Source organism: Pseudopipra pipra, chromosome 5 (assembly GCF_036250125.1).
Source record: "Pseudopipra pipra isolate bDixPip1 chromosome 5, bDixPip1.hap1, whole genome shotgun sequence".
NCBI classification, from domain to species: domain Eukaryota; kingdom Metazoa; phylum Chordata; class Aves; order Passeriformes; family Pipridae; genus Pseudopipra; species Pseudopipra pipra.
Window position 1 is genome coordinate 52,578,454 of NC_087553.1, and position 24,028 is coordinate 52,602,481.

The following is a 24,028-nucleotide window of genomic DNA, read 5'->3' on the forward strand; positions in this document are numbered from 1 at the left end:
CAATCTGCTTCTTTGCACTATATTTTCCTGCAGTGGTTAAGCTAATAATACCATTTGTTCATTCACTATACAAAAAAAACATGTTCTTTGACATTGCTAAATCATAATCTTCCACTCCTATAGTTACAGGCATGTGATGGTGATGCATGTGTCAGATAGGCATGTAATTATATTTAATTGCAAGGAAGAATAAGGTTTGTTGTACTTACTAACTCGGTATGCATTCTCTTTGAGCTTTGATTTATCTGTTTTTTGCAATTCCCAACTTTGATGAGTTTGTATATCAGAACACTTTTCCTAAATTTCTTCAGGTAAGGCCAGGCTGTTCAGTTGATTTATTTAACACTTGATGAGATATCACAGAATATTCTGAGTTGGAAGGGACTCACAGCGATCATCAAGTCCAATTCTTAAGTGAATAGCCCATTCAGGGATCAAATCTGCAACCATGGCATTATTAGCACCATGCTCTAAGCAACTGAGCTAATCCTGTGGCACACAGTTTTTATTTCTCTATTTCTCTGACTATGCAAAACTGGTATTTCCATTTAAAAAAATCCAGACAAGATACTTACGTGAAAAATAGTGACTTCTGACTCAGGTCTTGTACAGTCACTCTGTTCATTGATCACGAATCTATAGGATGAAGACAGGATTTAAAGGTGCTTCCTGGTCTACATTTTTTCACCCATTTCATCTACATGACTAGTTCTGAATCCTTAAATGATATTAGTGAATAAGAACTCCAGAAACTCATCTCAGACTATAATGAAAAGATTACAGCCTAGGTGAAATGACCACCTCTAATGTATTGGTATAAGATATTACAAAGTTCTTTGAAAGTGATGGAGCAGTACTACCCAACATGTGCACTGAAATCAATTTTCTGCATTGTTTGTGCACTGTTTTTCAACTCTGCAGTTTCAACTTGTGATATGACTTATGATAGGAAGTGCATAGCTGCTGTCTTTTAAAATAGGTGTATCATGGCAAGTATGTTCAGCTATGTCACACAGCAGGGTATCATGGAAGAATCAACTTAGTGACTGAAGCTAGCTCTTCTGTATTTGCAAAAGACAAAAGCCTAAGCAGGTCAATAAAGTTGCAAATGTTTTTATGAAATCAACTGATATATTTGGAAAAGTGGTTCTAGCTTTCCATATACAAGCCCTTTTTTAGATCAAAATAGAAGCAGGAGCCTTCAGACTGAATTTGTGTTGAACATACTTTCTCTGAGTTTAACTTGGTTGTGCCAATTACCCAGGCAGTTTGAGAAAGTAACATGGTTTGATCTATGGGACAGAAGGTGGCAACAACGAGGAAGTGTGGATAAGATCACTGACCTGCAATAGGAGGAATAAGAGAGAGAGGGAAGTAGGAAAGGAGAGAGACAGTTGGTATTGAGTGCCAGGAAACCATTCCCACTCTTGAGTCTGCAACCTTATATTTCTCTTCTGAAGATCAGCACAAGGTATTTTATTCAGGCAACCAAATGCCATTATGGAAACCGTGACTGAAGCCAAGCAAACACTCTACAAAACAGAGAGCTCACACTGCCAGTTAATCAAACAGAAAAAAATTGTTAGTGATACACTCTCACAAAATTACCTCCAGTGGTTCTTCATTTTGAAGAGATAACTATATAACATCAGCTAAAGAAATAAAATTCATAACTCTGCTAAATACTGAAATATATTCTCAATCTTTAGTTAATGACCCATTACAAACTGTACCATCCACAACTAACATACCCATCAAAGGCACCAAAAGTGACTAGATTTTTTCTTTTTTATATTTTAATCTAATGAAAGATTCTATTTCTACACATCCTTCATTGCTTATGTCTCTGATTGATTAGACCATCAGAGCTATATTACTATTGCTGCTGTCAATCCTTTGGCTTTCTCATTTGCGGAATCCTAAAGGACAGGTTCACAGTCAATAGTTTGTGATGTACACATCTGGGATTTTTCAAAAGGTACATACATTCATAAGCATGCAGTCACCAAGGGTACTGACATACAGTCATTGGTTTCATTAGAGCTAATTACAAAGTGTGTGGGCAAAGTATGCCCCTCTACTTGATAGCTCCTTCGAGATACTTAAGTAAATAAGGGGCCACTCATACAGATAAAGGTCTCTTCTTGAGTAACAGCATGTGAAGGAAAGGACTCTGCACAGTCCAGGGTCTCAGCTGGTGCCTGTATTTTGAAGAGCTTCATAACTGCATCTTACCTCAGTCTGATGACTGCAAAGAGCTTGCACAAAGGAAAACTTAATGGTACTGATGAGTAAAAAGCACAGAAATAAATCATGGAAATATAGACTCATTTGGATTGGGAAGATTCTTCCTATCCTGTCACTTATTAAGTGGGAGAAGAGCATGACCCCACCTGGCTACAGCCTCCATTCAGGTAGTTGTAGGGAGTGCTGAAGTCTCCCAGAGTGTCCTTTTCTCCAGACTAAACAACCCCAGCTCCCTCAGCCGCTTCTCAGCAGATTGTGTTTCAGACCCTTCACCAGCTTCATTGCCCTTCTCTGAACAGGCTCCAGCACCTCAGTGTCTTTCTTGTAGTGAGGGGCCCAAAACTGGGCACAAGATTTGAGATGCAGCCTCACCTTTGCTGAGTACAGTGGGATGATCACTGCCTCTGGCATTTTATAGAGTTAAGACATCTTGTTTTCACCTTAAGAGTTTGGGACTGGGCAAGAAAAAAGAAACAGTGGAGAGGAAAAATGTATTTGACAAGTGTTAGCTGTTATCTCTTTGGCAAGGAGGAAGGGGGTGAAAAATTACTTGCAACTTGGAAAACAAACTCTCTAATAGTTTGTTAAGTGCCTCCTTTGAAGTAGGTCAAGAATGTGCATGAAATTAGGGTGGTGTCTAGACACTGCAATCTCAGAACTACATTTTCATGCACACACAGAGACACATTGATCTGACAGCGACTTCTTTCCTATCTCATTGACATAATGCAGAAATCTCTGTTTTATCATTGGACAGTTTACCTTTTACCATGATTGACCTCAATATTGCTTTCAGAAGCTTCTGTTGAAACATTAGTGATGGATGATTGCACAGAACAATATTGCTACCTCCCTTCCTTTGACACAGAGAGTGACTTCATGTCTTTCAAAATCCAAACTGCAGTATCTATGAAGAAGCTGCTTTATGAGAACTTCTATGGAAAACATGGGGAGGAAAACACATGAAAGCTTCAAGAAATGCTAGTAGACCTCTGAAAGGGAAAGGGTCCAGAGGTCTGGAGGTCCTAGAGGTCCAGTACACAGATCAAAAAGTACTCCCTTTCTTCTGTTGTGCTACTCTCTTTCTTCTATTATGTTCTCAAAATTCTATTTGAAAGAAAAAGTGTGCAAAGCTTGTAATATGGGCACCACTAACATGTTGATGAATTGTTGCAAATCATTTGTCTTCTTTCATGGAGGATTTATTTATATATATACTCTGGATTTGTTTTGAATTGGCAAACAAAGCAAAACACATAGGAATTCCATTTAGGAATTCATGCTAATGTCAGTAGAGATATTGCCCTTGACACAGACCTTCATTTATTTTTAATTATTTTTGAAATCTCAGGTATGTACAGAAAACCATCATACAAATAGTTAAGAGATACAGTTTGGGTTATTTTATTCCTGGCTATATCCACTCTTCCTTTTCCCAGCAATGCAACTTTGTTTTGGAATTTATTTCTTGTTTTCTATTTTGATATGATATGCTGCCATTTATTATGGAATATGTTCACTCAGGTAATATTGCTAATGCTGAGAGCATGAATCCAGAAGGTTGATCTTTCTATGGAGAATATTGAAATACCATGTGCCCTAGGATACCATATAGAAATTGTTGAAAAATGTTTCATGGTTTCTGTTCCTTCCATTCATGTAAAAATATGTCTGCTATTGAATCGACAGGCTATCTTCTCAAGGAAATAGGAGTCCTAAGCAGAATGTTCCCTCTGACTCCAAGAAGAGTCATAAAGGTAAGGGATCAGATCTTTTATATAAAGTATGTTTTTCCTATTTTTATTATTTGTGATAACATGCATGATTTAGATTACATTGTTTTGTATTCCAGCTGAAGTCTTGGCTTACTACATATAAAAGACCAATATATATTTCTTCTGTGTAAGCTGTTATGCTGAGCCCATGAACTGTGTTCATGGGCCTAAAACAAAGATCTCACACTGTAGAGAATAAGAGTACAACGTATCTTTTATGATTAAAAGACATTTTCTTCTCCAATAGGATTGTAATTGGGCTTACAGTAGAAAACTATTAGGTGTTTCTGTTTATCTTTCAGCATTGCATTATTCAAGTAAGACTGAAGAAAGGCAATGCAGTCATGGTAAGTCAAGGTCTTTCTAGATCACTAAGGGGGAAGAAGAGAGATTTCTTGAACAAATTCCTTGGGTTTTTCTGCATAACCTCTCAGTGAATCAAGTATCTGCAGGCTGTAAAAAAAAAAAAAAAGAAGGATTTTTAAGTAGCAAGAATGTTTATAAACAACTCTCAATAACTGGGCTATTATATTAAATATGACTTAAGCACAAAATTAAACATTGTTATATGTGCATATTAATGTGAGTATTCCAGCACTCATTGATCCCTTGTCACACTTCAATAGACTTTTGCCCCCTATTTCCATTAACTTCAGCATATGTTTTTTTCTTGTGGAAAAACCTTTAAATTTGTCTGGGGTTCAATAGCAGGATATTAAATAGCTGCTCAAGAGATTAGTTTTTCTAAAATGTATATGCTTGTTGGAATATTTAAAATATATTTAAAGAACTGTAAAGACTTAAAATATATTTTTCTTTGGTAAGAGCAATGCTTTTGGCTGCCTTCCTCATTGACATGTTATCTGAGGGATCGCTTTGTAAATGTGAAGCCATTGCTCTGTGGTGGAAAGGCTTTGCTACTCACTGAGCCTTCTGTCCTCTCTATTACTGATATGGTGCCTCCAGGAGCTACTCTATCAATCAAAGGCCAGAAATGCTCTGGGGCTGGCTGACTGGCATCACTATTCTGATTTTATGACATTTTAGTTTGAAAATACCTCCATTAATTTTATTTTGAAATTCCTCATTTTTAAACTAGTAGTGAGACAACATTTTTAAGTAAGACATACAGGATGTGAAGAACTGTTTGTACTCATCTGTAGGGGTTTTTTTTAATACCTTCCATGTATTAATGTATAGGACTCTATTCCCCTACAAATCCAGCCCAAGTTCTACTCTTCCATTGGAATAACTTCCTTTATATTTTAATCCATGCAAGAAGGTGCTGAAATTGCCCTGTTTTCTTTCTCAAGGCAGATATTTCAAGATAGAAAAGGTCCACATAGAACTGCTTACATTCTTTATGACCCTTTTAGACCAGGTTTTAAGCTACAAGATTTTTCAGATATTATAATAAAAGAGTTTTCTATCTGGAATGTTTTCTGAAGTACCCAGTTTTAAACATGTACTAGTGAATGTATGTGAAAAGCAGTTTTGAATGTGGAATTGTACTGTAAATCTGAATCTGATAGGTTGGATTAAAATATTTGTCATAAGTGGGTTGCCAGCAAGTAATTATTCTCATGAGTAATTGGGCAAACACTACAAAATAAAGGATACATTTGAGCAAATAGGATTTGATTGTGGAGATTTCATACACAGGCAAAGAGCTGGAATTTGTTGATTTAGGAATTTTAATAAAACATTCTTCCAGTTGTACTGCAAATGACCCCATGAGTCTAGACATCTCCATGTGACTTGTTCTTATGAAGAGTAAGAATATGTCTAACTTATTTTGATTTTTATTGGAAATTACATTTGTACATAAACCCTGTACACAGGCTGGTACCTAAGTAGGTTATGAATTTTGGCCTAGCTCTTCTTTATGTTTCGGTAAACCAACTGGAGACAGATCTCCAAGACTTAATCCTTGCATTTTCAAAGGCTTACTCAGGCTTTGAGTTTTGTGACTAGGACTAAAGTGATTGGGCACTGAATAATTAAAATCCCTCCAAGGTCTAAACCTTTCTCTGAAGTGCCACTAAAAACTCCATTAAGATTTTGCAGCAGGATTATCAGTCTCAGAGTGACTAGGCATTAAATATCTTGCCACTGTACATGTTATCAATCTGCCAGAAGTTGCATGTTACTCAAAAATGTTCATACATTTCACAGTTTTTTCTTTGATGCCTTCTTGGAACAGATAAAGATACCCTATCTCATATCAGGCAGATCTTCACCAGTCCACAGCTGGACTTGAATCCTCAGTTTAACCCAAAGATCAAAGAATACTATGCAGAAGTCCCATTCGACATGGTGACAGTGAAGATAGGAGCAGAACCCTCTAACTGTCAATGCCAAGTACACCTTGACGACAAGAAAGGGCCAAGGTATGAGCAACAAAATATGAGTGTAAAAACTTAATTTTGGAAATATGGCAGAATATTCCAGAATATTTTTGTGTTTCCAAATACCTAGAACACAGATAGATGAGTCAAAGGAAAGTCAGAGGGAGTTCAACACTGAGGAACTTGTATTTATTTTCGATGTCCTGAAGTCAGTGGTAGTATGTTCTCAAGCCATAATTAGCCCTAGCTTTATAGAGGGTACAGTTGCTAGCATCTCACCCAGCTCCTGCAATCTCTGACAACATCAAAGCTGAGTAGGAACAGACTATCACTACACTGCACACAGTAGACAAGAAAGAATTTGAGCTTTTGTATCCAGGTGTTAATTTTGCACTGTGCCTTAAGCTGCTAGAATTGGTCTGCTTATGTGGGTCAGAGTAGGACAGCTGGGGTCAAAAGAATAAATAGGTTCAAGTTTCCTAATTTACAATGATTCATTTTCATCAGAGTTGTATTACAAGGGATTGTCATAGAAACATAGAATAATTTACATTGAAAAAGACCCTTAAGATCATCAAGTCCAAACGTTAGCCCAGCACTGCCAAGTCCATCGCTAAACCATATCCCTAAGTGACCCATCTACAGGTCTTTTAAATACCTCCCGGGATGGTGACTCACCCTGGTCTGCCTGTTCCAATGCTTGACAACCCTTTCAGTGAAGAAATTCTTCCTAATATCCAATCTAAAACTTCCCTGGTGTAACTTTAGGCCATTTCCTCTTGTCCTATCTCTTGTTACCTGGGAGAAGAGGCCAACCCCCACCTGGCTACGACCTCCTTTCAGGCAACCTCCTTCTCTCTCCAGGCTAAAGAACCCCAGCTACCTCAGCTGCTCCTCATAAAACTTGTGCTCCAGACCCTTCACCAGCTTTATCTCCCTTCTCTGGGCATGCTCAAGCACCTTAATGTCTTTCTTGTCGTGAGGGTCCAGAGCTGAACACAGGATTCAAGGTGTCAAGGATTCATCAGTGCCAAATACAGGAGGACAACCATTGCCCTAGTCCTGCTGGCCACACTATTCTTAATACAAGCCAGGATGCCTTTGGCCTTCTTGGCCACCTATGCTCACTGCTGGCTCATGTTTAGCCCACTGTCGACAGCACTCCTTGGTCCTTTTCCACTGGGCATCTTTCCAACCTCTCTGCCCCAAGCCTGTAGCTCTGCATGGGATTGTTATGACCCAAGTGCTGGACATGGCACATCACTTTCTTGGACCTCATACACTTGGCCTTGGCCCATCCATCCAGCCTGTCCAGATCCCTTTGCAGAGACTCCAGCAGGTCAGCACTTCCGCCCAATTAGATGTTATCTGCAAACTGACTGAGGTTCCACTCAATCTCCTTGTCCTGATCGTTGGCCTGGCCATCCAGCCAATTTTTTACCCAGCAAAGTGTATGCCCATCCAAGCTGTGAGCAGACAGCTTCTCCATAAGATTGCTGTGGGAAACAGTGCCAAAGGCACTAGGGAGACAACAACAACAGCCTTGCTCTCATCCACTAAGTGGGTCATCTTCCATCTGCGAGAGTCCCAGCTTATCTGATCTTTTAGAGAAATATAAAGCTGGATGATAGAAGAGAGAGCAGTCATCACTAAACATTAGGTTTTATCACTTACCCACAATCATCCATGATATTTAATTGCTATTGTGATCCCTGGCACAGTTTTGTCTTTGCCAACCAGCTCTCTCAGAGACAACAGCATGTGCCAGGGACAATACCAGTTTATTTATTTGGGTCAGGTACCTCAGAACCAGAGAACTGGCCTATTTACATACTAGCCATTAGTGAGTGGATAAAAAGGAGAGCATGAACAATGAATTACTTGGGAAGAAGAATTCTTAACCATTTGCTTCATGACATGAAGTGCTCATGCAACACACCATCTTTTGACTGTGAAGCAGATGCTTTGACCTAGAATGTCTTCTAATAACTAGACAGTCTGTACAGTTCTTACTGATCTAATACTCAGTATGTTTTCTGTATTTTCAGTAAGAAGTTAGTCTTGATATATCATTTCAAAAGAAACTGCCACAAAATTCTTCCACTCAGCATTTTGGTGTGTTAATGTTAACTCCCTTGGCAGTCAATATGGATACAAGTGAAAAGCTTACAGATTTCTTCCTTGTAAAAGGAAAACAGAATACCAGTATGTCCTTTAAATTGAAAAGTAAAAGCCTTGCATGCGCAGGTTCTGCCTTTCAGCAATTTTTGTTTCCCTTCCAAAGGAAGACAAGCACAGCTCAGCTTTGGTCTTGTCTGTCACTCTGAGCAGTTTGTCTAGTCATCACATTTGGCTAGTGGACAATTTCAGTGGCCAACATCTCTGGTCATGTTTGTCTCTCTGCTGACTTCATCACAAACTTGGACCTACCAGGAATTATTGTCCCTCATGGTTTCATTCACAGATTTCATGTCAGAATATTTGCCACTGCCACTGAAGCTGTTTTCACAAAGTTTCACTCTCAGTATTATATCTTTCTGAAAGAACTATAAATTGTTAAAAAATTTTATTTTACACTGTTTGTATTTAAAATCACATGTATTTTTTAAGAGAAAATGTTAGAAATAGCAGCCTCAAGGAACAAGTAAAATTTAGCAACCATAGATAAAGCAGCATAAATCTTTATTTCTTTAAGGTTTATTCCACTTCTTTCCTATTTTGTTGTGCAGCAGTGCTAACTACCCCCTTGGCCTTGGATTGAACAAAGTCATCATTCTCGTAACAGATGATTCGCAGCCCAGCCCTCCGGTTGTGAGCAGCTACAAAATAACAATTTATCGGGAGGACCGTCCCAGTCTGCCTTTGTTTGATGACTACATGATGTGTGGGTTTGTGCAGGTATTGTCTCTGCATTCTTTTCATATTCAAATTAATAGTGATATTAGCTGGGTTCTGTTCATCTAGTGATATAAATTAGGGCACATGGGCCAAAGCTGGTGTAGAGTCAGTTTTTGTTGAGATTAGAATCTGTGTTCTAAACACTAAAATTGTATGAAATTCAATATTTACATAAAGTTTTGGATATAAAAGGTAAGTCCAGCATAAGTACCTATTACCGTGTATTTGAGAGCTCTGGGTGAATTAATCTTTACGTTGGTCAGGCAAAACCTTCTCCATCAGAGAAGTGTTGTTTGCTTGTGATAAAACAGTCCCTCTGTAACACGCAGTGGGCAGTTTTCATAACTGTCTGTCTGTGACATTGGAGCCACGGAAATCCTTTTACTGGGAAAGATATTTACAATGACAGTGCGCTTATCAGTGTTCAAGAAAAATACTGCCAGATAATTTATGAATGAAACTGTTTATTCTAGAGCAACAAACACAATGAAAAAAACCCACTGATAATTTTGAAGGAAGGGATCATTGTTGCTTACATCACATTTATCCAAATGAAAATTTGGGAATGAACATAATAACAATGCTTAGGAAGCAGTGGGTCTGTTGAGGGAAAAAAAGGATGAGAGTCTGTCCAATAGGGCTAAATTGGGGCTGGGAAACGGGATATCAGGCTGAATTACACAGAAAATTGGAAGAAAGGTAGTGAAAGCAGGTAACAGTGAAGATTTCAGTTAGTGAAACTATGGTGATAAAGATATTCTGCATAAGAGAGAAAACGTGGGACACAGGCTGTATCAGAGCTGTTTGTATTCCAAAATTTGAGGACTAAATGGCCTTGATATGGTGGGCAAAGATAAGCCAGCCAGTTCAAAGAAGGAAGTGACATTGTAAATGGTAATCCAGGGCAATGCCTTTGTCTGTGGAATTTTAGGCAGATTAAAAGGATTGCTGTGTTAATTCTAATTATTAGAGCATTCAGGAGTAGTATATTTTGTCACAATTAATTCTGCATCCAGGAAGAAGGATTTTCAAAACTGTTGTGTTGAAACTGTCATCCGTGTTCATGTCAAATGTCTAATCCTATCTTTATTTATCTATTTTCTTTATGAAGATCTTTATATATCAATATATCCATTAGTAAAACTTCCTTCCCATCTCTGGTTGGCAGACCAGGGTGGTAGAAGGCAGAGCATTTTATGTGATGGGGGAGATCAAGAGGGATTCTTTTTTCTTGTGGAGAGATACATACTGAGACTTAAAACAGGAGGCAAAGAGATAATAAATGTTGATAGCAAATTGTATGTTGACAATAATTATTTCAATCTGCAAATTAGAACTGTCAGAGAAAATGTGTGTAATAGTCATAGCCTACTGACTGCTGATCTGAATACTTGATTATAGTGTTGTCTGGCCCTCTACCTGTTCTTTGTCGGTTCTCTTAGACTTCTCTTACAAACCCAAAAGGTCAAGGACCATCTTCTTGCTCTTTTAGGTGCTACAGTAAAATAAGAAAAAACACATATAATACCTAAGATTTCAGTTCAGGTGTACAGCAACCTACCTCACATCTTAAGTGTGAATTAATATGAAAAGGAGAGCAGCGATAAGTTGAACTGGGGTTATATTATGAGGACAACACACTGCTTGAACTGGGGTTATATTATGAGGACAACACACTGCTTGGAAAGATGTGAGGAGCTCTTCTTTTTTCCTTATTTGGGGCACATATCTGGGTATAGGACCAGGAATTCAACCTCATACACATCCTCCCACACTCAGAGTTTACACTGTTGTTAATGTTTTATGATAGCATTTATGAGACAGTATGAATCTTTAAAGCACTGCAAAGGCAAAGAGATCTAGAGTGATAAAAATTAAGAGTGTTTTAGAAGTTTCTTTTGATTAAGCTCGGTTTTCTGCTCCTCTGTGAATAACTATTCTCTAATTAATATAATTGTTCAGAGCTAGGGACAGCTTCAGGGGTTTAGAGTAAAAATAAGATGAAAAGCATTCTTGTGGTATCTAAGGACTGCTGTGAAGATACAGTATGAGATTCTGAAACAACTTTTACTTATGTTAGAGGCAAACTTATCAGAGAGTGCATTTAAAAAACAAACAAAGACTGGAGCTGGAGATAGAAATGGCATTCTAAAACACTTAAAAGCCTGCATTTTTTATTCTTTTTCCTATTTGCTAGAAGAGAATTTATTCCTTTTTGCTTAGAATGATGTCATTTTATCAATACAGAACTCAGGGCTTAAATAACATCATTACATTCTGCTTTTCATAGTAGAGAACATTATGAGCTCTGGCAGAGTGGGTTAATACACCACCATGAATGCTTGTTCTCTTAGTAACAAAGACACCTGTTTTAGGAGCAAAAGGATAAATAAGCGTGAACTGATGGAGTATCCTTTGGACACTTGACTAGGCACAACTGGGATCACACATGAGGAGAGGAAGGTCACTGATAGTGGTGTGGTCTTTCTCACAGAAGGCTTTGCTTAAAATTCTAATCCGGTAATTTTTTTCCTGACTTTCTTTTATGTTTAATCCCATTAGTATATTCGGGTTTCACTGCAAGATGATACTATAAGGAAGGTTACAATAAAAAGACAGAGTGCAGGATGTTATTTGCAGTCTTCTAACAATTCTCATGCAGCTGAATAATGCTGGATTAATTTCAAGGCTATTGAATTCAGAGGTGTGTGGTTCCAAGCCTTGCAGCCCCTAAAAAGGGAAAAGATATTGTCCTCTTTACTTTTTTATAGCAGCTATAATATCCTCATTAAAACCAAATCAATAGAAAATAAACTGTTGCATCACCACAGCACCTTCAGCAGATTTGGTTGCCTTCCACTGTGTGTTCTGCATTTTGACAGTATTGTTTGGACTGCAAATTGAGAGGTTGTTGATTTCTGCTTGAACTTAATTTTGTGCAATTAGTGACAATATTCAAATTAAGTACCCTGAAAGAAGTGGTGCCATTTCATTATCATCTCTGAAGCTGTGATACCAAGATAGTCAGGATTCAAAGCAGGCAGCAGGAAAGCCAGTGAACTCTTAAGACAGGGTTATCAGCATCTCTCTCAGGTGAAAGACCCCACACTACATACAAACTGTTGTAAAGGAAAAAGTATTTTATTCATCCTTGCAGTGCCTATTATCTTTAAAATGCAAACAGATTTATCTATGCCTCACTTGAAACGTGCTCTCTCTTTGATTTTTAATCTTTGCATAGTTGCAGTCATGGCGAGTAACTGGTGATGTGCTTAGGGAATTTTGTTTGACACTGTGAACTTTGTATCTAGAGTGTTTTGGAGTGGGTAGTTTTTGGTTTATTTGTTTGTTTGTTTTTGTTGTGTTTTTAGGTGTTTTGGGTTTTTTTTTTTTTTAGTAATACAGTTATTTATTTGATTTTGCTTGTGTATTGTGAGTAATGGATAGCTAATATTACATTTTGTATCATAGTGTGTTTTGTTCTCTTCGTCATTCTCTTTGGGCACTTGCCCAAAATGTAAAAGAGTACATTCCAGAATCAGTGCAGTGCAGAGGGCTAATGTGGTTGTCATACAGCTTTCTCAGGTCTGAAAGGACTTACAGAACATCTGTTAAAACTTTCCTGAATTTTATAAAAAACCTTATTCTTAAGTACTATTATCTCTTGTATTTTTATAAGTCCTTTTATCGTATTTTTTTGCTAGAGTCCAGATAGCATAAGAAGCCCAGCAGAACTGATTATGAGATACTGGCATAGCATTGCAAACTGTAACACCAAATGACTCCAATGCAGCTGGCAACAAGATGCCAGCAACAGCATGTTGATTTCTCTGTCCACTAAACTTCCATTGATGACAAAGCAATTAAGACCTAGGCCTAGTATAGTAAATATATTTAATTTTACTATAGATTTGCAGGCATAGAGAAGAAAAAGCTCTCATTTTTGTGTTAAGAAAGTTATGAGAATACTTTTTTTTTTGCAGCTCAATTTATACATTTCCAAAGGAAAATAAAAGAGTTTTACTTCATTTTAAACTGTGTTCTATTACATTTACAAAGCTTTTCATACCAGACAGTACAAGTAAAAACCATCAATTATAGAAACATGTATTAACTCTTTGCATAGCACTTCCACACAAAGATTTCAAAGAACCTTGCAAGTATCACATAATGTCCATAAAAGAAAAAAAAAAAAAGAAAGCTCAGGAGAGAAATAAAGAATTTGTCTTGTAGTAGGACAGGCTGGAAGCACATTATTCTCTTCTGTATTTCCCATTATCTGCATTAGATTCAGCATGACCACCATTACAAACTGCCCATCTCTTCTGTCCTCAGGACATTGCCGATGCCACGTGTTTTGCAGAGTTTGTTGTAGTAGCAGCTAACCCTTGTGGCAGTTCTGGGTTTGAGTGTCTTGCTTGAAAAGACATGGAGAGTGCATCTCTGGAACTGAATACACAGCCTAATTGTAACAACAACCAGACTGTATCATATTTACAAAGTAAGCTTACTTCCCTTTCAGAAAAAAAAGAATGTCCATTATGAGAGCAATCATACATTGTTTTCCTCTGCCTTCTCAGGTATAGAGCTAGTGAGAATATTTTTCAGTGGTTTTGGATTTTTCAGAACAACAACAAAAAATGCCCCAAACTTCAAAAAAATAGTTGGAGTCCTTTTTTTTTTTTTCTGTTGTTCAAAAGAGCGTGTTTGATTCATTGAGGATTATTTGATTAAATGAGTATAAAATTTGAAAATTTTGTTGTCATAACTGTTAAGTTAGATATTTTAGCTATTGTGCAGTCCAGAATGCTAACTCTCTTTTCAAGGAGGGAGTATCTGGGGCAAGAAAAAAGCCCACTCGTTACTAGATCTGAAACACTCAAGCTTATACTCTAAATTTTCTTCAGAAACATTACTGAGAGCACAGTATAACAGTCATTCTTTCCAGGAGCAATGCCAACTTAAGCATCCCTTTCCCTGCCTGCAGCTACTCATGAACTAGATGGAAAAGCTTTTTTTTTTTAAATGAACTAGTTTCTAGGATAAATTACCCAATCTCTCTATGTGAACACAAGGGAAGGGGTAGATGCAGGGCAGAAATGAGCAGCTGGGCACAGAAGGGTGGTTAATGGGTGCTGGTTAAAGCAGATTTTTCTTTCTTCATTAAAGAAATTCACATCAGGATTGGGTTTAAAGCTCTTGCTGGTTTTAAATGAGCAGAAGCTTCATGTTCAGAAATTGTAGAAGTGATTTAAGGGTGAAAACACACAAAACACTAGAAGTACATTTGCATTGCTATTAATCTATTAAATAAAGCATAAATTATTTTGGTACTATGTGACTGCAACCCACTCCCCAGGAAAAATAGAGCAAGGTTCACCTAGCCTTAAAGAACAAATATGTATCAAATTGAATACATGTTAAATTGTGAGTACTTTAGGTGAAAGCCACAAAATAGAGAGCTAGTACAGAGAGACTGCCATAGAAAGAAGGCTGAGGGCTTATATCTTCAACTGCTCTATGTCAACATGGTTCAATTAATTTTAGGGGAGCAATTCCAAATTATATTGATGGAGTACCCATCCTGGCAAAAACATATGGCTGAATTCTCTTCCATTATGTATGCCAGGCAATGTATGTGAGCAAATTCACTTGAATAAAACTGCTGAATTTGTTAGATTTCCTAATTAGATAGATATCCCGCTAGATATCCTAAACAGAATTTTTTAAATTTCCTAAATATTTATGGTCAAACAACAGCTTAGGATAATCTAAAAAACTACTTGAAGAAGTTTTAAAATATTTAAAGATCAAGGGATTTATAATCACCATTCGCTGTAAGTATAAAGTGAAAAAGCACCTAAATTGAATGACACAACTTGGTGCTTCCACAATGTTTATGATGATAGATGATAGACATGAAAATAATAAATACGCTTAGCTAATTTGCAAGTAGAGGCTTACTTTGTGTGTGTATCTCAGAACAAAATGTTTTGTAGAGTCAGTATGTTCTGTCTTTGTCAGCATGTGTACCACTGGGGAGAGAAGGCTTGCCACGTTTCCTTAATTATACCCAAGACTTTTGCAGTGATTTAAAGCATTGTAGATGAGTCAGAGGAACAATTAACCATTGTGATGGGTATTCTTAACATTTATGCTGTTCTGTACTGAACTCCTTTTGGATTCAGACTCAGAATGTGGCTGTTAAGCTGGCATCTTGATCAGTGGCCATTATCTGCTACTTTAAGGAAAGGTCTCAAAAACTCAGCAGAGCTGATGAGATCCATCATTTGGATCTCATGGTATTAATATAATGCTCTGGGTTTTCTGTAGAAGGCAAACATTCACTTTTTTCATCTGCACAGTTAACTTCATACAGAGTCTCCACTATCATTTAGTAGTCACAGGTTCCCAGAGTCACTGTTCCCTGTCAGACATCTGCTGGGCTCTGAAGAGGCCATAAAGAGAAAATGGGCACAACTAGGGCATAAGATGGGAAAAACCAGCAGAAGAATGAGCACAATGTCTGTGCTTCTATTTAGGCATCCCATTCTCTAAGCATGGAAAGAAAATTTTTAGTTTCATCCTGTATTTCCAGTAGGCTGTGCCTGAGTAGGACCATCATCATACTTCCCAGCACATTGGGGATGGCACATTAGAGAGCCCAAACTTTGAGGCTTAAGTCCATGTTGGGTCCAGCAGTCTGGAGAAAAATTTATAGTCTTCCAGTTTACAGTATTTTTCTTACACTCCGGGTTTTATATTAGTTGTACTTAGTCTTCTCTGTGTAGCTAAGTTTCCGGCTTAACATATGATCCAAGATGAATACCAGCTACCCTTCAGGAAAGTTTCAGGCAAAGACTGAAGAAAGAGGATGTGTCTACGCAGCAGCTACATTTGTCATTATTATGATGTATTGTACATGGGAAATTATGTGTTACACAGATCACTGATGGAGAAATTGGCCACCAGTGCTTTGAGGCTATCCATAGGAATACTAATTAAATGATTCAACAATTTTAAGCCAATAATGACTGAGATGACACCAATGAACTAATTTGGTTTATGATCATTAGTGAGAGGAAGTATTAGGTTGCTGTAATAATTAGCCCCTGAAGAGAGATAATTTTATATGGAGCTTTCAGCTTTAGTTTTTCCAATGCTCTCTTTCCTTGGTTGGCACTCTTGTAGTTAAGAACTTCTTAAGTCAGGAATGATATCACTCTTCAGCACAACTGAATTTATTGACACCAGCTAGAGGTGTTTTTAGAACCTCCTACCTCAATAATGGAAAATTTAGTATTTCCTACCATTTTTTCTGTCTTCTATGTGTTTGCAATTTAGCACAGTCTTGCTAGGATCATTTCACCATCCTAGGGACTCTGTTAGACTCCTAACTTGAATGGTTGTTTTGCTGTTTTGCTGCCACAGAAAAATGTCGTAAGTGACGAACAAAATCATAAAAGGTAAACTTCAACGACCTGAGAGAGTAATTCCATTCTTTTGTGTGTTCAGGCTGTTCTCCCCTTTCATACAATTACTGATATCATCTCATGGGTGTGCATGACACATTAAACATACAGAAGATGAAGATCTGCCCGGAAACTAGCCAAGCAGAAACTCCTAATTGCATGACTAAAAATGTTAGGAAGTTAAATTATGACACATATGATCCCACTGGTGCTGGTGGGGCGTATGATTGGACATTTCAGCCTGACAGTTGCCTTGCAATACCTGCTCCCTAGGGTGCTGCAGGATGGGGAGGTGCTGCAGCAGATACAGTGCTGTGGATGCAGATTCTGTAGATACAGTGCTGTCTCTGAGCCCATGAAGGATGGCTAGTACAGACTGGAATGGATCCAGTTTTTTTCTGACTTTAACCAAAGGATTGAAATGTCTTTTTAAATAATAACAGCAAACCATTGTGGGTGGCTGTGAAAGGAGACAGATGGAAGTAAATGCTGGGTAGGCAATTCTGATCCTGGCAGAACACTGTTCTCTGGAAAAGTTTATCAGAAAACCTGTTTTAATATAATTCTTGTCAGCTGTGGATTTTTTGTTTATGCTAAGTTATCAGGCAATCATCCCACATATTTAGAAATAGTTTTTCACTTTTAGTCCTTCTTTGCTCTTATTTTGGATGTTTTCATTATAACACAGGTCCAGTAACACAGCTGGAATCAATTACATTTTGCTAGAGAATTGGTAGCAGTAACTTCTGCAGAAGACTCCTTGTAACTCAGACTTTTTTTGTGCTTACTCTTGCTTCCTCTCCCTGCCCAGCACAGTGATCCCTCCATGCATTGCTGCACTGGCTCCAGTTTGAGCAGAGAGGTACAGCTTGATGGACTGATAGCCCTTAGGGAAAAGAGGGGGACCATATGTTCAAATCACCTCAGCCAAAAGGCAGTTTGGGGCATCCTGACCCAGCCTGACTAGTTGGGTTGCTTCCTTCTGTGCCCTGTCTTTGCAAGGGCACTGCTGGAGACAGACCCTGGGCAGGCAGAGGCAGCTCCTGCCATGCAGCCCTGAGCCAGGCACTCTTGGGTCGTGCTCTGTGTCCTGTACTGATGATAAAGCCTTGTGATGGCACCTGAGATCTCTGGAAAGGAATAGATAATGTACTTGAGGACTCTCAGTCATCCTCTAATAGCTGTTGTTTTTCTTTGATTCCACAGGAAACCTTAGCCCTCTCAATCACTATGGTGGATCAGATTTTGCATTGCCTACATTAACTGTGCTAAATTAGGAAGGTAGAATGAAGCCCATAATTTTTCAATACTTCCATTTCTAACTGTGCAGTATCGAGATATAAGAATTAACTCCCCAGCAAGGTGTAAAGCCTTACAAGTCTTTGAATGAGCCACATAACTATGAGAACTGCAAAGTTTGAGCTAAGCAGTTTTTTACAAGCTCCTGGAAGTCCAATGACACATTTAAAAGTACAATAATTGAAGAGGGTGGGGAGGAAGAAAAGGTCATTCAGAGTTTCCGAAGCTTCACTGAAATATTTAGGTTATGTTTTGGGTAAATATTTGTGTCAGTGTTTACATTCTGTCAATGTACCTGATTCATGGAGAGAAAGTTCATTAATTAGAAATGACTTGCACTGTATGACAGCACACAAAGTGTTACAACTATGATCAGACTGCCGGTTCCTAAGTCACAGGCAAAGCATTTGTCTGTGAAGCATTTGCAAAATATATGTTGCACATACATCTGTCAGTTTCTGGTACCCAAGTTTACTCCATCTACAAGACTTTCTGTCATACTCATACACATATCATGAGGGGTGAAAGGCAAAGGTGTCTAGAGCCAAGTTTTCAGCACACAAAAGTTGCACATTCCTTATTATACAGCTGTACAACTTAGCTCTTTCAGTTCTGAGACTCTCAAAGCAGACTGAAATTTGGATTTAGTAGCAGGTTCTGTGCCCATTTTTTGTGGTGTGTATAACAGTAAAAGAAGAGAAAAATATCCTTAATGCAAGCTCTTTGAACAGAGAAACAGACTCCCATTGACTTCCATGTAATTTGGATCTGACCTAACTAGACTTATTTTCTTACCATGTGGGATCAAAAAATGAGTCTGCAGGAGAGAGTATGCTTACTATTGCCTCTCCAGAAATAATAGCTAGGTTTTGGTCATCTCAGCTTTTGATGCTATTGGAAATTTTTGATGGCATTTTGGCATTGAAAAGCTGTAATGTTAAGTAGAGGGTATAGATTGTTATCAACATGATATAAGGGAAAGACTAATGAGTCACAGTAATGATATCATAACTCATAATAATTTGTCTGGTCTTTTAATTACAATTTTATAATTCTGACTTGGTAAAGTAAAAGTGAAAAGGATAATTCTGTAAATCAGCCAAATTGTACAATAGAACAATGAGAAGTGAAGTGAATTAATGCTGCACTGTGTAAAGACTCTTCCAGCTATATGCTCACAGTGCATATATGAAATTCAGATTGTTTTCTCTGTGCACTGTTTTGGTAAAGAGGATGTGACATATCTGAAATCCTGCTGTGGGTTTCATGATCTGGCATAGAGCTTTGGCCATTTTTGTTCTCCTTGAAAGAGGCGTGAACGCTGCGGCTCCGGGAGTGGGTAAGGTACTCAGGCTGCCACGCAAAAGCTAGGAAATAGGATAATTCCATGTCTCAGTAAATACCTGAAACAAAACTGAGACTTGAAGGTTTTATCACAATATGGGACAGTCCTTGAGTTCTGGGTCTGTCCCAGATAAAAGTGGAAAATTTTGTCTTTGTTTAGAAACTTGAGAAATGGCATGCTTCCTAGACTGGAAAATTATAGAAGTATTTAGCCTAATTCATGTCTGCCTCTAACATCAGTCACAAGTGGTTGCACCTAAGTCATAGAAACATGAATGTTTCATAGTTTTGTCTATAAAAACTTGTGGAAAGTCAGAATCCAACTTCCTTTCTCAAAGTTCAAGAGACAGATAAGGAAGTCGGTGTTCTAGATTATTTTACTTTGTTCCTCACTGGTTTCTTCTTGTAGAATGTTCTTAATTGAGATCCAAAATAAAATCTTAGCTGGCTTGTCAGATTCCATTCTGTACAGAGCTATAAATGTATGAAAAGGTTTTACTGTTTTAAAGAGTGCTGGAATTAGCCTATGTTGCTCCTGAGTAAGCTTCTTGTGTTGATAATCATAGTTTAATTGGTCTGATTTTGTGTTTATTTAACAACTTGATAAAGAGATTAAAAAGTATTTACTACACAAGATGAGACAAACACCTGAAGGACAAACTTCTGCCAAAGTCAGGAAGCCAATCCTCCTCTGCTCTTGTTCCTTTTGTAATCAAGGTAGATATAAAACACAACCACCAATATAAGACAAAGAAGAGACTCAGATTTGATACACTTTGCTTCGCTGAGAAAATCAGGTTCACACTACAGATCCATCCATTTCTATTTCTGTAGTTGTAAAATTGTCTGTATCCTACAGAGAGGTGTTATTCTCTTTACCCAGCTATCTACAGTTTGTGTTTCAAAGCTGAAATCCAGGGCATTCATTATTGACAATTCAATTGTTGTATTCTTTTCGGTTCACCTCATATACTGCTCTCAAATTAATCAGAAAATGTGAAATAGCCTGTTGAATTTTCCCCTTGATGATAGCACAATAGATGTGAAATAAGAGCCTTCAGCATAAGGCTTCCTAAGTGTTAACAGATCATGAAAATTGGCAACAACTGTTGTGTGAGTATCATAATCTGCAAGAGGAGGGCCAGCAATTCCACAGTGATGAGAAGAGAGCCCTTGGTGCTTGAGCTGTAGTCACATTTGCCTTTCAAGTCATTTGGGCCTCCACGCCACACTTTTTGGGAGAAGAAAGCTAATGCAGCTGCCTTTGTTAATCAGTCAGTATGACCCAGGCCCTCGGGGAGGCAGGCAAAGGCAGATAAGTAGAGACACACAATCCTTGCTGATTAACAGTGAAAGCTGGTAAAGTTACTCTCTAAGCCTGTCTGGCCCATCAGCTCCAGAAATGTAATTTAGATGATTATCTACATGCCCATTAAACCTTGTGACCAATCGCTAGTCCGTTTGAAGTTTGCCTGCTTAAACTTGCTAATAGGAAGAATAGAAGGATTAACTCAGAGGTCATGAAATAAGAGAGCAGCAAAGAAGATGACAAAAGAACAGAGAAAAACTTCCTACTGCATGTGTTTGGTAAGGAAAAAGAACTACAGTACCACAGTCATCTCAGCAGATACTGTTACTTTATGGAGCAAGCAAGCCATCTGGAATTCAGGCCATTTAATACTTGTATGTGTACTTTCCACCTGTTTTGTTTACCCGTACAAATAAAATGCACTACCTGTGTGATGAATGCTGTCAAGTGAGGTGTTTACTGTACATAATCCAACATAAAAGAGCGTGGAATGCTGATGCATAATAAGTGTTCTGATTTTGCTCAGAGCTAGAGTGTGTAGATATAAACAAGGAAACAAATCAGTCACAACAGAGTAGTTGCAGTCAGGTCAGCATCAAGTCCAGCCTTGTTCCCTTTAGGGTAAGAACTTCCAGCCATTACAGGTGCTTGTGAACTTAAGGATTATCAATGAAAATCTCATCCAATGAATCTATTTTTATTTGGTCAAATCAAAATAAATATAAACATTTGTAATTATCTGCATAAATTATTCACAGGATGTTGCAATGAAAATGGTTAAAACTAAATTTTTAGATAAAAGGTGGATTCATTGCAGAAAAGGGAACACATAAATACCTCAGTAAGGGTGTCCTGGGGGTCTGATTAGCTACTGGAAAAAAATGAGCTTGAATTTTAAATGGAGTCTGAAGGTCATTTACCTACTTTTGCATATACCACTACTCTTGGAATGAATCCTTGCCCTTTTGCTAAAGACAATCAACCTACTTGCTGAAAAACATTGGTTGGGGGCATATTTCACTGCATTTCAAAGAAGATAGAACCATGAGATCTCTTTATGAAGAATTATTGTGGTCTATTTTGCAGTATTTTTGGTACACATTTATTTAGATTTTTTAAAATATAGTTATGATTAAATATAGTTCTGTTTCTCATTTTATTGTGTTGAATTAAGCATATTTTCCAGCTGGAGTTTGTACGTCTCAGACTCCTTTCATTTACGTGCACAGCTCTGTATGAAAGACAGCAATATGCTACTTGGAGAAAAAAAAAGAACAGTATTCAGTGCTGTGGCTATTCATTTTAGAATCTGATACTCTTTTTTTTAGTGTTTTTTTAGTATTTTTCTTTCTTGTGGCTGATACGGAAAATTCAAATACTTGTCACTCTGAAGCTGATGCCTGTACTTTGTACTAAAATGCATAAATTTTAAAATTCCGCTTTAAGGATCACTTGAAGATGCCTTGCACCTTAATCTGGTTAAAAATATTTCAAATTAGTGTCAAACAAATTTGGTATCTTCTGTGTAAAACTGTCGGCCTTTGTGCATTGGCCACACTGGCAATGGTTCTCACCTTGAAAAATATAAAAGTTTTAGGAAGGAAACAAGCTTCTGTTGCTTATCCTGAGTCTTCCATTGAGTGGCATGTGCTCAGCTGTTTGCTACCAGACTGCTTCAGAGGACAGAAGTTATTCATAAATCTCATTCCATTGGTGCTGCCTGAAAAATAAAGTAGATACCAATATCTGCTGGGAAGCCTTGTAGAAAACAGATCAAAGACTTCTGGAGTTTATTTAAGAAGGAGCAGTTGTGAGCGGCTTAATGTCTGAGCATGGCATGAAAAAAGAAACAGCCATGACAATGAGCCACCATACACAGAAGTCTTCTGAGTTCCAGTAAAGAATTTGAGTAATATGTGGTACAGGTGGACTGCTGTCTCACCCTGTCATTCTATTATTCCTTTGTCTCTAAATGAGCATTGCCTCCTCTGCCTAATCCCATAAAAGGGGGAAAATTTCTACTGAAAGGCATTGCAGAATAGAGCCACCTTCACTTACACAGAGTGATGTGCCTGCTGAAGAGATGCTGTCTTTCTTCTCTAGAGCATTTGGTTTAAAGGTCTGTGAATATGTGTAATTCACTTAATCTTGGCCAGTGTTCTGGCCAACATTTTTGCTTTAATGGCATGAAGCTGTGTCAGAGGAGATTTAGGCTAGATATTAGGAAAAGGTTCCTCACCCAGAGCAGGGTTGGGCACTGGAACAGACTCCCCAGGGAAGTGGTCATGGCACCAAGCCTGACAGCATTCAAGAAGTGTTGGACAACACTCTCAGGCACATGGTGTGAGTCTTGGGGATGGTCCTGTGCAGGGCCAGGAGTCAGACTTGGTGACTCTTGTGGTTTTCTTCCAACTCAGAATATCCTATGATTCTACGATAAGTTTCTGAATGAAACCTGTATCTCTTATTTTTTCATCAAAATCATCTGTTTTATTTATGCCTACTCCTCCTATGTCCTTGTGGTCGGTTGACCCAGGTTGATTCCAGATGCCGACCAAAGCCTGCTCTATCACTCCCCTCCTCAACTTGACAGGGGAGAGAAAATATAATAAAAGGCCTGTGGGTTGAGATAAGGGCAGGGAGAGGTCACTAATTGATTACTGTCATGGGCCCAACAGACATGACTTAGGGAAATTAGTTGAATTTATTACCAATTAAAATCAGAATAAGTAAAATGGGAAGTAAAACAAACCTTAAAAATACCTTTCTCCCTACCCCTCCCTCCTTCCCTGCCTGTGGTGCAGGGAGATGGGAAATGGGGCTTACGGTCTGTTCATCACATTTTGTTTCTGCCACTGCTTCCTCCTCAGGGAGAGGAGTCCTTCTGCTGCTCCAGCATGGAGTCCCTCCCAGGAGAGACAGTCTTCCTCACAATGTGAGTCTTTCCCACAGGCTACAGTTGTTCATGAACTGCTCTGACATGGATCCCTCTCCATGGGGTGGAGTACTTCAGGAACAGACTGCTCCAGTGTAGGTCCCCAGTGGGATCACAGGTTCTGCCAACAAACCTGCTCCAGCATGGGCTCCTCTCTCCACAGGCCACAGGTCCTGCCAGGAGACTGCTCCAGCATCGCCTTCCCATGGGGTCACAGCCTTCTTTCACACATCCACTCACTCTGGTGTGGGGCTATTCCATGGGCTGCAGATGGATCTCTGCATCCCTGTGGACCTCCGTGGGCTGCAGAGGCACAGCTGCTTCACCATGGTCTGCACCACGGGCTGCAGGGGAATCTCAGTTCTGGAGCCTGAAGCAGCTCCTCCTTCTCCTTCTCCACT

The 24,028-nt window shown here is 38.5% G+C and overlaps 1 protein-coding gene across 4 annotated transcripts in view; it reads left to right on the forward strand.

Annotated features, from left to right (window-relative positions):
- Window positions 1-24,028, forward strand: part of CPED1 (cadherin like and PC-esterase domain containing 1) — a 143,552-nt gene that overhangs the window by 66,932 nt on the left and 52,592 nt on the right. For 3 of the 4 annotated variants that reach the window (XR_010430866.1, XM_064656108.1, XM_064656106.1), the window contains exons 13-16: window positions 3,937-4,004; window positions 4,325-4,369; window positions 6,226-6,412; window positions 9,100-9,268. Coding sequence is in view for 3 of the 4 variants with exons in the window: in XM_064656108.1 (XP_064512178.1) it covers window positions 3,937-4,004; window positions 4,325-4,369; window positions 6,226-6,412; window positions 9,100-9,268 (469 nt within the window). In the remaining variant the exon portion in view is untranslated. The remainder of the gene's footprint in view (window positions 1-3,936; window positions 4,005-4,324; window positions 4,370-6,225; window positions 6,413-9,099; window positions 9,269-24,028) is intronic. The other variant, XM_064656107.1, reaches the window with a different exon arrangement.